At 38.9% G+C, this 12,927-nt stretch overlaps 1 protein-coding gene across 5 annotated transcripts in view; it reads right to left on the reverse strand.

Annotated features, from left to right (window-relative positions):
* LOC120372166 (schwannomin-interacting protein 1) overlaps window positions 1-12,927 on the reverse strand; it is a 116,301-nt gene that overhangs the window by 36,596 nt on the left and 66,778 nt on the right. Inside the window, exon 1 of one of the 5 annotated variants that reach the window (XM_039489002.1) lies at window positions 5,982-6,478. The exons of the other annotated variants lie outside the window; for them this stretch is intronic. Coding sequence (XP_039344936.1) covers window positions 5,982-6,059 — 78 coding nt within the window. The 5' untranslated portion in view covers window positions 6,060-6,478. Of the gene's footprint in view, window positions 1-5,981; window positions 6,479-12,927 lie in introns of those variants that run through there. 5 annotated transcript variants of the gene reach the window in all.

Consider the following 12,927-nt stretch of genomic DNA (forward strand, 5'->3'; position numbering starts at 1 on the left):
ACTTATTTTAAAGCTGTAGAGTCACCACAAACTTCTTCTAAATGTATAGAGTGCTCATGTACACTAGATACACACATTCAACCAACTCTATAATCTAAACATTAATAGAGAAATCCACTGAAGAGACTGATATACTCTGGGCAAGACTAGACACAAAATTGAACTCAAGCCCTTAGTCAGCCCTTAGTCTGTTCATTCCCTCTAGGGCACCTGGCATTGGTCACTGTCGGAAGACAGGATACTAGGCTAGATGGATCTTTGGTCTAACCCAGTATGGCTGTTCTTATGTTACTCGTATGGTGAATGACAGAGGTCCTCAAAACTTAGATCTCTTGTGATTCTTTAGTCATTTGGCTAGGATGCCTTTATCTTCAAAAAGGCTAGTGATCAGAGCTATAGATAAAATATACTCAAAATCTTTCAAATAACAAAGCATACAACTGTTACAATGTTTGGTAGCTTTTATGTAATCTTCAAACGTTACTTATGACATGTTAGATGTCATGGCTGGATGTAGTAAATACCTATTTCTGTATCTTCTTTCAGGGTTTTTATCCTATGATAATTTATTTTTACACTTTCATATACGTTTTTCTACAAAACCTTTTGCACAGCACTACTGTGTGTAGTGCTTATTAGCATGAGTAAATCCACCAAAATCAAAAGAAACTGTTCATGGTAGTAGTAAGCACCATGCTCAGTAAGGTTTCGCAGGATCAGAGCCTTAGTGAGGGGGAATCAGACATCTATAAAATGCCTAATCAATCCTATGTACTTTCATACATCTGGCAGGTTTTATGTAGAATTGTCATTAATGCTTCCCAAAAATTGTTGAGATTCTCATATGAAAAATACAATGTAAAAGTGCAATGTTTTATTAAATATTAGAATTAAATTAAATTCTGTGCCATCTAGTTCAGTGGTTTTCACTCTTTTTTTCACCAGGGACCTATGTTTTCTATCTTGGCAGGGATGAAAACAAGGAGCAAGGGAGAAGGAGCGCAAGCTGCTGCTTCTCTGTCCTAAGTTTGCTCCCGCTGGGTCCTAGTGACAGTAGTACTCCCTTAATGTGCACCTGAGGGTCATGCCCCACCAGTTGAAAAACATGTATCTACTCCAGTGCTCGCAAAGAACAACATTTTCTTCCATTTAATCTACTCTTAAGCACCTCTGATGGAAGGAGCAGTGGCCAGGGCCACCCAGAGGCACAATTTCCCACAGGCCCCGCAGGGGCCCCCACAGGAATATAGTATTCTATAATATTGCAACTTTTTTTTTTAATGGAAGGGTCCCCCAAAATTGCTTTGCCCCAGGCCCCCTGAATCCTCTGGCCAGCCCTGGCAGTGGCTTTGTTATTAAGGAACTGTCTTGGGAAGGTCACAAGATGTCTGCAAATTGAACATTATGATGATTAAATATTTACATTAGAGGAGTGCCTAAATACCGCAAACAAGGATGAGAACCTCATTGTGTTGGGTGCTGTACAAATGGAGAAGAGAGACAATCCATGATTTGACTGGGTTGCATGTTGACTACGGCTTTCTAGCATTTCAAGTTTTTCTTTACCCTCAAGTCTATGGCTTATTATTAATCTCATTACTGTAAATATTTTTTTCAAATTGTATTAATAGACTACCCTCAAACATCCCTTTCCTCCAGTTCACACAATTAATTTCCTTATCTTCTAACCTATTTATCACTTTTGTGGCCCTTCATTGGATTCTGATGTATCTATATTCTTTTAGAAATAAGAGGCCAAAAATATAGGACTCCCTCCAAGCTGGCATAAAGTATTTTTAACATTTCCCCTGTTCTACCAGTGCTAACTTTACATTCAAGACCAGAATGTCATTTGCCTTTTTTGCAGCTTCACTTCATTTTCAGTTCATGTCCCATCTTTCTCTCTCTCTCTCTTCGCCACAGATTTTTCTGCATTACTGCTCTTTAAGTAGCACCCTCATCTTTTATGCTTGTGTTAGGAGTTACTCTTCCCTGCTTTTTTAATTTTACATATTTTGTCCCATTTAGATCTAAAACTTTCAGATCATTCTGTAATTTTGATCCATCCCCCACTATGATTGCAATTATTTCCAGTTTGATATCTGTACATTTGATCAAGCTTCAATTTATTTTACCCACTAAGTAATTACTAAAATATTAAATAATACAATTCCCAATACTGATCCCACATTATCCTATTTTATAAGTCACCCTCTAGATAATGACCATAAAGGAATCAATTGTGCCATAAAGTTGTTATAAAACAGGGAACAGTTCCTAAAAAAGCCTAATATACTTGAAAGCTGGATTTCATGCTAAAGATGGATCACTGTACCGGGTCCACTGAATAGTCTAAGAGAGATATTAGAGAAACTTGGTTTCAGACAGGAACCAAATGAATAATCTCATTCCTCAGCTACCAAGAATTTTTAAATTATTTTCTACATAAGAAAATCACAATGAAACACTTGGAATATAAAAACATTAACATAGATAATACTGTATTATCTATGGTCAAAGATAGGTCTTTCTGTTAAATCTATAGTGAGATACACAGATTTTCACCAAAGCACACGGTCTAAAAGGACAGCTGAACTTTTGTAAATGCATTTTAAGAAAAAGTTTTACTTGTAGCTGTTACCTAGGAGAACACAAATGGTACATTTCACTGATCTCATGAGTTGTTTTGTCTTCTATCCCTTCACCTAGACTTTCACTAAGCAAAACAGGTTTGAATTATTAATCCCCAAATTATAAGTGCTATAAATAAATAGTGTTATAATTCTGAACACTACATCCTGCCACTAGACCACCTCCTGAAGGAAAAGGAAAAGTTACATAATCTCTTCCTTCCATATCCATTGTAGGATCTAATTTTAACCACATGAATAGAACTGTTTGATTTTTATTTTTTCTTTTAAACAACAAAACCAAAAATATTTACAAGAACATTAAAAAAAAAAAGATGTGGTATTCATCAGTATATAACAAGGTCTAGCACAGAACTCATGCATGGATCAATTCCCCAACCACTGATTACGTGTGACTAAGTTCCTAAAAACCTTACTGCAAGTTAAGTTTCAAGGCCAGTTTGATATTTGTGGTTTAGTCAAGGAAGGAAAAATGAGAATCTCTACATCTAAAACACTAATTTCAATTAAGTTTACATTAGGAGAGGTGCCAAACTTTCCTCAGTAAATTAACAACAAAAATGCCATGGTGAGGCCATTGTTATGGGGCCTCTGTGATCATAGTCTACCATGCCACTTCTGTATAATTACTGCTTTTTAATATATATATTAATTACAGTTTTGTTGTTTACTGACCCATACATTTACAATTTGTTTTCTTAATGGTCCCTATCTTTCCCACAAGAAAAAATAAAAATAAAAAACTTCTCACCCCTCTTTCAACCCCACAGCAATAACTACCATTTACCACATTTGTCCCACCCATTTACCATCTGTTCTTCTTGCCAAATATTAGAACAGAGAAACAGCCCTAGAGCTGTGCTGGTGATAACAGCACAAACAAGACGATTATAAAAGTTTTATGTATTATATACATAAAAATAAAAGCACATGCCCCTCTGCAGACTTATGGTACTATATAAATAAAGAACGCTTGCATCTGTGATTTTTCATTGTGTAGTTATGGATGCCATGTTTTCTTTCTAATGCATTAAAAGGGCAAATGTTACACACTTCACTTGGAAGTTGGAGTGTTGAGAGTTATGCTATTAACTTCGGGGCACTTGCCCTGGAAAACAAGTTACAGAAGTTAGTCAATCTGTCCAAAAATATTTTAGTGCTGGCTAAATATTCCTATATGACAATATAAAGTTGATTCCATGGGTCATGCATTCATCATGCCTGAACGTCTGAACTGGCTTGAATGTTTGAGAGGATACAACTTCCTCAGTCATTAGTAGTTGCTTTATGGCACTGATCTACAGTCCTGTCAACCTCCCTACTGCAATGACCTACACTCTGTTGAAGGGTGACATGCTGTTTTCTGTTAGTTTGTAGATTCATGAGCCTGACAAGACCAATGTGGATAGGAATTATGGAAGTTTCTTGAAAGGTATTATTTATCACATCCAGTGGAAGTGTAGGATTTAATGCTGACTGGACATACTGAGAGAGTACTATTTAGTATCTAGGAAGACTAGCTCTGTGGGGCAGTCTTTTTCCAGCAGAATTTGTACATAGACTCAATACAAAGAGGGGGTTTTGTCATGTACGGACAGGGGGTTAACAGATAAGCTTTTACGGTTTTTATATTTTTTCACAATATACCAGATATTTGAAATATTATTACATTTGTTGATTCAATACAAACGTGGCAAGACTGTATCAGTTACACATGGACCAAGAGAAACTCCAGTGAGTCACTTGGGTTTATACAAGTGTAACTGAAAGCAGAATTTGACCCACTGAATCTGCATTCAAGGACTAAGTAAGGTGAACAATATAAATGCTGTCATACCTCTGGCAATGTACAGGATTAAGACAGTTGGGTACATGTTGCCAACAGTTTACTACTTCTCATTTGCTTTGGCTACACCTGCTTTCTGTTCCTGGATTAACTCCACATTTTCTTTCTTTGCTTTAGTTTGCTTGTAACAGGTTTGGGATTAACAAGAAAAGACAAGACTTAAAAATCTTCCCTGTACAAAAACTTTACTGCAGGGGGTGTTAACATGTCATTAATGTGGACACTTATCACCTCAGACTTTTTCCCTTCTTGGCAATTATACAACACTGAAAACACAAGCCATGGGAGGCCAATAAACAGCAGTACACGAGTCAGCTCTTGGGATTTACTTACCATATTTCCAAGGAAGTGGACAAAGTTCATACTTTACTACTTACATAACCTGAGAAGTGATTATTACAATGCAGCCCATTGTTTTAATATATTTTACAGACTAAGATTTCACCTGAAATAGTGAGTAAAAGTATATACAAAACTTATTCAAATGTATATTTAGAACTAATATGTAGCAGTAATTATACAACTCTGCAAATACTACATCACCTAGGTGAATCTTTAAGGACACTGCCAACCTACAGAAGTGTTTAAGGTAAAATATTTTATTCTATTAACATTTAATTGGATTAAAAACCCAGCAGGGTTATGGCAATTTTTTATTTAATATTAGAAGCAATTGGCTAAATGTTGGAAGGTGCTGAGGTTAGATACAAATGGCTGGATGCTGCCAGGTGCTGTAGTTAGTGAGAGTTGAGGATGGTGGGTCTGTTATGACATGATACTTCTACATACTGTGAAACAGTTTAGAACAGCATTCGTTTCCTTGGGAGGAGGCGGGGGCCGGAGGAGGGGGAGAGAAGTTGCATAATATCCTGGCTCTGTAGGGAGAAACTTATACTTGAAGTTAATGTCAAGACTTCAACCATGCAACTGAAGCTATTTTTGCCTTAGGTCTGTCATTACCAGACGTAGACAATTACTATATTTAAAGTTCTAAAACTGTACATTGCATACTTTATTTTTAAAGGGACAAAGGCTGTTATAATATTTATGAAAATCCTGTACCCATAGAATACTTGTTTTTGTATCTTTCACTTCAAGATGTATTTACGGTGAAGTACAAATAAAATGAAAATTTAGAGTCAAAATTTTTCATTTCTTAAGCTGCACTGTAATTTGTATTAAAAACTAGAGGGTCACAATATTTAAATTACAGTTTTGACAACTAAATGTAGAGTGTAAGGATTTTACAGAACATTGTAACAACCACATTTTAATGAAAATTACTTGTGTGCTGAATACAACAGGATGTTTCACTATTTTAGCAAATAAAGATAGAAATAATCATGAAGAAACATTTATATATCTGGATGAACTGTAGCATAGGGTGCTGTGAATGGTACTGGCAACTTTTCAGATTTGAACTGTTTCTCTTTTGCAAAAAACAGAGCAATTGTTAGAAGACAAGCGTCCTTTTTGTCTCTTACCTTTTTATAATTCCCCTCCATCTCCAACGTGGATACTTTACTGATGATGTCATCCATTTCATCACTGTCCAAATTCATTCTTTAACTCTCAAACCCCCTCACTGCAGATTAAATATTCCTTGCTATTATCACTATTCATTGTATCCATAATTTATTAGTCCATACTCCAAGATCTGTTTGGATTTCTCATTTTTAAACTGAAATATCAGATAACTGAAATTCTGTCAGTGTCCTTGCCCTTTTTCATTCAGAGAGACTGTCTAGTACTTATACCTCGTCTCATTCACTCTAGTGTGAGGACAGCTGCCATTCCGTGCAGTTAAAATGTGACTTCTTGCTGACACTTCGGCCTGTCAAGGGTATGGTCTTCTCACAATCTGCTATCACCTTCCTCTGAATAATTCTGCTAGAATCCTCGTCAAAGCATGTTTCTTTTCCCTAATAAAGTAAAAGGCTGTCTTTGAGCCTTAGCCAGCTGATTACACTGAGTTCACTGCTTAGCAGTGTGTGTTGTAGCTACAAGAGGAAAGCAGCAGTTTTCATCCAGCCACTGGTAGTGCAGGATAAAAATAGATGGAAACTTGCCTAGCAGACTACACCAGGGCAGAGAAAACCTGGTATCTTATGACAAAATTAAAACAGTGTGGTTCAAAGTCAAGGCTACAGGAGGCAAAACTGGACTCACTTCTGGGACTTTCATGTACAACCTCCCTGTACAATACACAATACTTTCTGTACAGATTGGTTGTTCTGTTTCAATATTCACAACTTTAGTCTATTAGGGGAAGCAAAAAAAGAACTCCATAATTTGTTTGGAAATTCACCCAGTGCCTTTCCAATTTCGGGAGCTCTTCATTCTTTTTATTGCCTTTCTTGCCTCCAAGCATTGCATGGTTTGCTTACTTGCTTAAGAGACAGGAGTAGCAAAATCTACAACTGGAGGATTTTTTTTCCCATCCATTTCTTTCACAGAGTACATAACTAGGGATTTTCTATTTTAAGGTGATTCCTTGACGGGAATATTTTTTTCAGACATAATAAAGCTTTTAGGAGAAAAACCATAAATCCCAACTCAGTGAAGAAAAAGGAAGCATTCAAATATAAAGATTTCACTTGTCACAAGCTTCTAATATTTCCAGAGTCAGATTAAACCCCACTGGCAGAGGCAGATACAAATACAAGGAACACTGTGGAACCTTCCTCCCCAGCCAACCACCACAAATAAGTTCCTTACTGATCCCCACTCTCCATATCAGGATTCCTTTTGGATTTCATAAAGCCTTCTACTCACTCCAGACTTGTGGGCATAGTAATTAGTTTGGTAATGGTATTTAAGAAGTAATGGATTCCATGACTCCATCTTTTTCCAAAGCCAAATGTCTTTCCCTTTTTAATCCTTGCTCAGACTGAATATGTTATTTCTATGGAGGAAGACACTGTTGTAAGTCATTCAGGAGTATTAATTCTGCTGCATGTCAATTGTAAGTGGAGGAAGGGAGAAGGAAAGAGGGAATGAGTGAATGTACGAAGATCCTCCCACTGCACGGGGGATTTAAAGATCCTGTTGAACATGCGACACTGGTGGCCAGTGCTTGTGCTGCTCTCTCTCCCCGCTTTACAGGGAGCCTGGATATTATAGCACCACATCCACCTTGCAAGGGGAGGGTTACATTTTCCATACTGCATAGTTACAGAAACATTCATACTCTGTTCCCTCCAAGGGGATCCCTTTGAGAAGAGGTTGGAGCCTGGTCTCTCTGATTCAGGGACAATGAGATCGTGGAGGGAGGGAGGCAGAGAGAGAGAGAGAGAGCGCACGCAGATTCCTCTCCTAAGAGCATAAGAATGGCTAATGGTCCATCTAGCCCAATATCTCCCCAAACACTGCATGGGTAGTTGATGAAGGAGCCTCTTTCTTGGGTTCTTCTCAGCATCTATGCATGGCTTCAAGATACATCAACCCTCAGTCTTCATTTTCTCAGAGAGAAGTGAAGGGTTATTGACAGTTTCTGCTGCAGGCACAGCCAACCCTGCCAAGAATGGTAGAAACACACCAGGAATAAAGATTTCACTTGTGCCTATCCTGTTTGTGGGACACAGAAAAGAACATGCCAGAAACAGGTAACTGAGTTAGACGCTCTGGCTGTGGCTGATGGGAGACAGGCTGTGATTACGTCCTGTTGTTTATACTTCAAAGGCAATGCTCCCAAGGAAAGGGGCTAGAAAAAAATGGTGTTTTTTTAAAAATGGAAGTGTAGACCTTCACCAGTCATTTGGTGCTCTTTTACAGCCTGCCAAAGCCCAATGGCTGATGATGACATTCTTAATTTGCCAGTAGATTCTTAATATGCCTTTCCCCCAAGGGGAAAAAAGCAGAAGTCTTGCACATTAGTGCTGAGATTTTCAAAGGGAGTTTGCCACCCATTGATCTTCAACACCTTTGAAAATCCCAGACTAGATTTTACCAAAATCTTTCAAATGAAACACATCTGAGGTTTTTAAAAGTTTTTTTGGGCTATGGGAAAAACAAACAAACATATATAAAACTACACTAAGCAACCCTCCCCAGTACACATACACTAGAGCAGTGGTTTTCAAACTTTTTTTCTGGAGACCCAGCTGAAGAAAATTGTTGATGCCCGTGACCCAACAGAGCTGGGGCTGAGGGGCTTGGGGTGTGGGAGGGGCTCAGGGCTAGGGCTGAGGGTTGGGGTACAGGGGTGAGGGCTGTGGGGTGGGGCTGGGAATGAGGGGTTCAGGATGTGGGAGGGGGCTCTGGGCTGGGTAGGGGGTTGAGGTGCGAGAGGGGATCAGGGCTCTGGGCTGGGGGTGCAGGCTCTGGGGTGGGGCAGCGGATTGGGGCACAGGCTTACCTGGGGCAGCTCCTGATCAGTGGCGCAGCAGGCATGCTAAGGCAGGCTTTCTGGCACCATGGACTGCGCTGCGCCCCGGAAGCGGCCAGCAGCAGGTCCAGCTCCTGGGCAGAGACGGACAAATGGCTCTCGCCCGCAGGCACCTCTTCCCCCAGGTCCAATTGGCCAGTTCCTGGCCAATGGGAGTGCGGAGCCGGTGCTCGGGCAGCGCGCAGAGCCCTGTGGCCTCTCCCGTTACCCCTCCCCCCTTGCCTAGGAGCTGGACCTGCGGTTGGCCACTTCTGGGGCACAGCACAGTGTCAGAACAGGTAGGGACTAGCCCGCTTTAGCCGGGCAGCGCCGACGACAGGACTTTTAACGGCCCAGCTGGCGGTGCTGACCAGAGCCGCTGTGACCCAGTGCCTTACATTCCACGACCCAGTACTGGGTCGCGACCCGCCGTTTGAAAACCACTGCACTAGAAGAATTTTCAAAACATCTCTCCTTGCCCCCAACAAATCTCATAAATTGCTGATTACGATCAATTTTGGACAAAAATTGTCTTCTGGCCACAGAGCAGTTATGCAAAAGTTGAAGTGCGAATGAGTTTAAGGTGGTGTATTTTAGAGTTTGGAATTTAGAGGGGAGGCAAGCTTGGTGTCATAGAAAGCAATCTTCAGCCCCTATTATGCAAAGGCTTATGTTTCTTTATAATGTAACAAACTGGGTTTTGTTTTAATTGTAGCAACAAATTTTAAGGTCAGAAAAAGGAAATAATTTGCCTTGTTGCTTCCCTCCTACATGGCAGGGACAAGCCTTTTATAGCTAGAAATCTGTGTTCAAATTCTGGGTCGTTTCACAAGTGAAAGTTAGTATGATAGTTCCTTAACTAGATCCTGGTAGAAATATTTAGACAGCAGAAACCCACTATGCACACTAGCAGGTCTTTCCAACTTGTTTTAGTCAGAGCTTTGCAGGTCACGAGGGAGATGAAGCACCTGAATCCAATGCTTGTACAGCATTGTCACTTTGGTTGGCTTTAGTTTAATGCTATTAGTCCATTGCTTTCATGGCTGTCACTAAATTTCACCTACTAAGACTCCGCTCCAGGAAAGCACATAAGTCAATGCGACTCTTCATGTACTAAAAGTTAAGCATGTGTTTAAGTGCTTCACTGGATCAGGACCTAGATTTCTAAAGGATAAACACAGGTAGGATGGGATTTGTGTTACCAGGCTACAATTTTCACATCTGTGCAGCAACAGTGATCTTCAAAGGATATCACATATGCAGTAAAAGGGCTGGTATCTATACGACTAAACTCTATATCAAATTATTTGTTTTACAGTCCTAAATTGCTATTTAAGTCTCTCATGAAATACCCACATTATATTGACATGTTCACTCAAAATGCATTTTGCCAGTTAGCTTACTAGTTTTAATGATGTACAAACGATGCATAGTAATATTCTAAAACATTCTACTCAGAAGTTTAAAGAAAAAAGCATTAATAAATAGGGCTGGCTAAAATGAATTATTTTCCTAGTTGGCTGATTTGTAATTACTGTACTTTTTCTGCACAAGGGAATTTGACTTATGAGCTTGTTTTTATTATTTTTGATTCCTAGCCACAGCTGACTCAATGTGTCATTTTCCAGTGTTACTAAAATTAACTTCCCTTTTCCTGCAGTAGGGCTCCTGATTTTTATTTCTGATAACATCATTTGATTTCTCAATGTCTCCTTTCAAAATACATTTAGAGACAGTTAAGTTATTGGCTAAAGGGAAGAAAAGTCCTTCCCTGTACTGCTGCATAGCTTTAATAAGCAGTTTTTCAAAAAAGTACGACTTCCCTGGATAAATCCTATGAACTCTCCTTCAAAATTACTAGAAAACACATTCATACTATGTAATTCACTTAATCTTACAATGTTCAAAAAATGTATTTATTGCATATACCAAATGGGACCTGTGTGGGGTTTGGGCAGGAAAGTGGGGGATAAGGTTTGGTCAGCAGGTACACAGAGCTTTTTATTTTACTCAGGGGCATGAAAATTAAACCACACCAAGTAAGTCTGACTTCACTGAAGGTAAAGATCACATTTTACTCCTTTTTAGTGTACATAAAGTTGGCAGCTGACCTAGTAAGGATATGAAATGCTATCAAACACACATTCAGAATCTTCAAATTTGGGTATGGAACACATGGATTAGAATCATTGCACTATACTTTCAGAATACTCAATTTATATTAAGTAGTTATGCATTCTGGGATTTAAATATTGTACACTATATGGCAAATTCATTTTCAGAAATAAAGCATGGAATGCTTTAAAGAGATTTATTTTTATGCAAGAAATGTTCTAGGTTAACTTGCCTGGACAATATATGATCATTATTAGACAGCATAAGGATTCTTGACATTGTGCTTTTTTAATTTATAGAGCAAATAATTGTATTTTTCTATTAAAAACATCCTAATCAAAGAAACAAGGCAAGTTATCTCATAAACCTTCACTGTTCTTGTATACGGTAAATACTGTGTTTATACTCAGGTATAGAGTAAACAATGATTATATCAAATAGTGTTTCTCCTCTATAATTTCAATATAAATTAATCAACAACATGAAGAGCTGGCATTTATTCAGTTGTTTTACACTTGCTTCTCCCTTAAATTATTTGAAACAGCCCACTGTTAATCCAGTGATAAAATACTACATCTGCCTATTAAAACTGGTATTTAGAAATGCCGTCAAAGTATTTCCTCATGGGATTAATACATTTCATGCAAAGGAGAAGGTTCTGTTGAAGCAGTTAATCACTATGGATTGACCATTTGTCCCTGGATAAAGAGCATATTCTTTTTACTCTTCCTGACAGAGCAACATTGTAATAAATCAGAATGAATAAGTAAAAAAATAAAAAACCAACCAACCCCCCAAAAAATCTAAACACAAACACACACACCCACTTCAGAGTATGAAAAAAACATCTAAACTGTTAACATTAAACAAACTGCACAAAGAGTTTATGCATCATTTTAATTTAATCCAAGAGAAGGGATAGTTTTGTAGTTAAAGCCCTGGACTAGAACTTTGGAGATCTGGGTTCAGTTCCCCACATCTGTCCTTGGACAGTCTCTGCCCTCATTTCCCCACCTGTACAATGGGAATAAAATGTTCTGTTTTATCTATTTAGATTATAAGATGTTTAGGGGCAGGGGCTCTCTCTTATTATATGTATGCATGGTGTCTAGTACATGGGGCCATGCGCCCGGTGGGGACCTCTATGTACTATCACTGTATAAATAATATATGCAATTAATGTATGTGATGATACTTTACTTCAACACCACTAAAGTAAAAGTCAAGCTTTTGGGCTTTGTAATTATGTTTAGGAAAAATGAAATGAAATCACACACACCACTGCAGTATCCAACTCAGAATAGTTTGCTTCTTTCATTAGACCAGGGGTCCCCAACATGGTGCCCGCGGGTGCCATGGTGCCCGCCGGGGCGTCTAAATGTGCCCACGTACTGGCCGGCAGACAAGCATCCGCTGAAATGCTGCCGAAAATCGGCGGCATTTCAGCGGCGACGCCTATTGACATTGCCGCTTGTCGACGGCATTTTGGTGGATGCTCATAGGCCGCCACGGTCCTCAGTGGCTCGTCGTCTGGCGCCCACCAGACAGAAAAGGTTGGGGACCACTGCATTAGACAAAAAGGAGACAAGTTCTATTTAGAATACATTCACACAGAATCTTTCACCTAAATGGCTTCCTTGCCCTTCACTTAAACTTTTTCAGGCTAATTACCCTGTTATCCAAGTACAGTTGGAGAAATGTCTTTGCTGAGATTCTCTCAGGACTAACTTTGTAATGAGACCATCCGACAGAAAAAAAAGTCATATCAGTTGATTTAGCTTATTAGTCTAGCACAGGGGTCGGCAACCTTTCAGTAGTGGTGTGCCGAGTCTTCATTTATTCACTCTAATTTAAGGTTTTGCATGCCAGTAATACATTTTAACCTTTTTAGAAGGGCTCTTTCTATAAGTCTATAATATATAACTAAACTATTGTTGTATGTAAAGTAA

This window comes from Mauremys reevesii, linkage group 9 (assembly GCF_016161935.1).
Source record: "Mauremys reevesii isolate NIE-2019 linkage group 9, ASM1616193v1, whole genome shotgun sequence".
Classification (NCBI taxonomy): domain Eukaryota; kingdom Metazoa; phylum Chordata; order Testudines; family Geoemydidae; genus Mauremys; species Mauremys reevesii.